General features: G+C 36.6%; 1 protein-coding gene across 1 annotated transcript; it reads left to right on the forward strand.

Annotated features, from left to right (window-relative positions):
- The first annotated feature begins 232 nt into the window (after positions 1 to 232).
- LOC149242856 (F-box/kelch-repeat protein At2g44130-like) lies at positions 233 to 1,240 on the forward strand. The gene has a single exon (XM_089371044.1). The coding sequence runs from the start codon at positions 233 to 235 to the stop codon at positions 1,238 to 1,240; it is 1,008 nt and encodes a 335-aa protein (XP_089227170.1).
- Positions 1,241 to 3,050: the final 1,810 nt, after the last annotated feature.

Below are 3,050 nucleotides of genomic sequence, written 5' to 3' on the forward strand. Positions count from 1 at the left end.
TAGACCCAAAACTATGATATCCGTATGAATATCATGGATCAATACCTTGGATCCTAAAAAAATATACCAAAAAACCGGCCAAATTAAATTTAATAAAAATAAATAAAAAAGTAAAGTGAATTCCTTATATAAATAACTCACACTTGAGCTCTCTATTGAGATATGTTCAAATATAAGGATACTAATGCAGAAAAAAACATTGTGTTTGAAGCTTCGAGTCATCTCCGTAGTGATGGCCGTAATTACCGATCTTCCAGATGATCTTGTTCGACAGTGCTTGCTAAGAGTGCATTACCACTCGCACAGGAATCTCAAAGCTGTGTGTCGAAAGTGGAAAGGTATGTTGAGCGATCCTAACTTTTATTCTGATAGAAAACTCTCTGGAAAGAGCAATCAACTTTTATGTTTTTATGAAATAAAAAAGCATCCTGATCTGGATGAGATAGCATTGTATGACCCTGCGGAGGGCACTTCGGAAAGTTTACGGATCAGTATCCCCCACTGTGATGGAATTCGAATGTACTGTAAGTGTGTTTCTGTGAATAGAAAACTGGTTTTCATATGCGGAGTGCATCCATCCAATCACAGAGAAATGAAGAGTATTTACATTTATGATTTTGTGTCTGCCAAATGGAGCCGCGGAGCTGACATTCCCAATCTCCGCTACTTATTTGCGTATGCCGCCTGTTCTTCTTCTGGACGTATCTACTTTGCTGGCGGGCATGACGAGTATGGCAACGATCTAGCGACTGCGGAAGCTTATGACGTGGAGGAGGATAAGTGGCAAGTTTTGCCTCCCATGAGCGAACCACGCATCAGTTGTTCGGGTGTTTGCAGGGAAGGAAAATTCATGGTATTAGGCGGATGGAAGGGAGGGAACGGAGCCGACGAGAGAAGTACAGAGGTTTTCGATCCGAGGGAGGGAAGGTGGACAAGGTTGGAAAATTTGTGGAGTTTTGGAGGACGTTCAAGTTCGTTTGTGCCTTCTGTTTGCTCTGGGCAGTTGCATGCATTGTATAAAAAATGGGTGATGAAGTATGAGAGTGCGAGTAACGTTTGGACTGCGGTTGCTTCTCTTCCGCTAGACTTTCCCTATTATGGCAGTGTTACACAGTGGTACGATTGGCTGTTTGTCTACAAGTCACGTAATGTCTCTTATCTGGTTCACCTCGAGACTGGGCGGACAGTTACTGGGCGGACCGCTACGTTTGAGAGGGGGAAGAAGTTCTGTGCCATGTAACCACTGTGGAAATTTGAAGAAGCAAAGAGATCTCGTTCGGCAAATTGTTTTCATTCGGCAAAGAGATCTCTTTTACATTTATTGGTTTTCTTCAAAAAAAAATTATTGGTTTTCTTCAAAGATTCTTTTTGTTATTTTTATGGCATTTTTATGCTTATCTTTAAGACAATACACTTTTCAGGAGGACTAAGAAATACTGTTCTAAGTACAAACATTAATATTTTCAATCTGTATTATGCTTCCTTTTTGCTTACATATTTTGAGAGACATCATCATGTTATTGAAGGTGCAAAACTATGACATTACATTCCTCTTTCATTTAAAAAAACTATGTATATATCTATTTCAGAATTATGGCTACAAAGTCAAAGAAAAACCATAAATATAAAAGCTTTTTTATATTTAGTTAAAATAAAAAAATTGCTAGCAACTCTTAGTGTTCCCCAAATTTTGAAAAAATTGAAATCATTTTAATATTTTATTTATTGTTATATAATTAAATTGCTGGCGAAATTTTAAACCGATGGAGATATCTTTTATGTTTTATTTAAATTTAGCAAAACTTAGAAACAAAAAACGGAGTACATACGTTTTTGTTAAAGGGAGGAAAGCGATGGAGATATCTTTTATGTTCTTATTTAACTTTATCAAAACTTAGAAACAGAAAACGTAGTAGATACGTTTTTGTTGAAGGGAGGAAAGTTGGGCAAGCTTGAAATATATGTGGAGTTTGAGGGGGCCGATTAACTTCGTCTGCGCTTCTTTTGCTCTCGGCAGTTGTGTTCGTCGTATAAAACATGGGTGGTTAAGTACCCAAAAACGCTTGGACGGCTTCAACTCTGTTAGAACGATACAATTGATGGTAAACTTTGTACAATCGAAATACTTTAAAATTCCATAAAAATTTATTGAAATGGATGAAATTTATTGAAATCAAAGTACCCTGAGAGGAAGTTATTGAAATCTATGGAATGATGAAATTTATTGAAACCTAAGTATCCTAAAATGTGAGAGGAATTTATTGAAATCTATGATAACTTATGTATAATAGAAGTACCTTAGTTTTTTCAGGGCACTGAATATGTATATATATAAAAAAAAACCAATTTAAATAACATAAATGAAGAATTCACCTCAAATTTTTCAGGGGATTTTCGGAAAGTCCAAAGAGTCCCACTAAAAACAACTCCTTCAAAAAATAAGTTTTATTTAGGTGAACCCTATGCCCCAAATAGCATTTTTTTACGAGGGTGAAATACAATGGGCCAAATACCATATTTATAAAAGAGGTATGGTAAATAAATAAAAATATAAATAAACTAGACGGATATAAATAAATAAAATATCTTTTTATGTTTACTCGATAATCCTATTTATATTTAAGAACACTAAAAAAAGAGATTTCATTTAGGTAAAGCAAGAGATTTTATTTAGGTGCATCCTATGGGCCAAATTATTTTTAATACCTTGCAAGAAAATATTATTAACCATAATATTAATATTAAAAGATTCATATTGAAATTACTTCACTTATAATCCGATAGCTCGCCAGGAGGAGATGGAGGCTCTGAAACCGCGCTCCGCAGAAGACCGCGACGGTTTCGGATGAAATCAACTTGCATCGGCTACAGGACCACAGAACGGTAGATTCTGTCGGGAGATAGGGTTTTTCGGAACTGGTGACAGCGCGACGGCGACGGTAGCAGTTTTCGACATGGAGGACTTTCCGTTAACGGACCTCGTGGATTATTCCGAGGATCCGCTATCTGGACAGGCAGTGTTCACCGACCCCATTTTCTCATCTTCGGTT

This window comes from Pinus tabuliformis, chromosome 8, assembly GCF_031772625.1.
Source record: "Pinus tabuliformis cultivar Carrire ecotype Pingquan chromosome 8, CPIR1, whole genome shotgun sequence".
In the NCBI taxonomy this organism is placed as follows: domain Eukaryota; kingdom Viridiplantae; phylum Streptophyta; class Pinopsida; order Pinales; family Pinaceae; genus Pinus; species Pinus tabuliformis.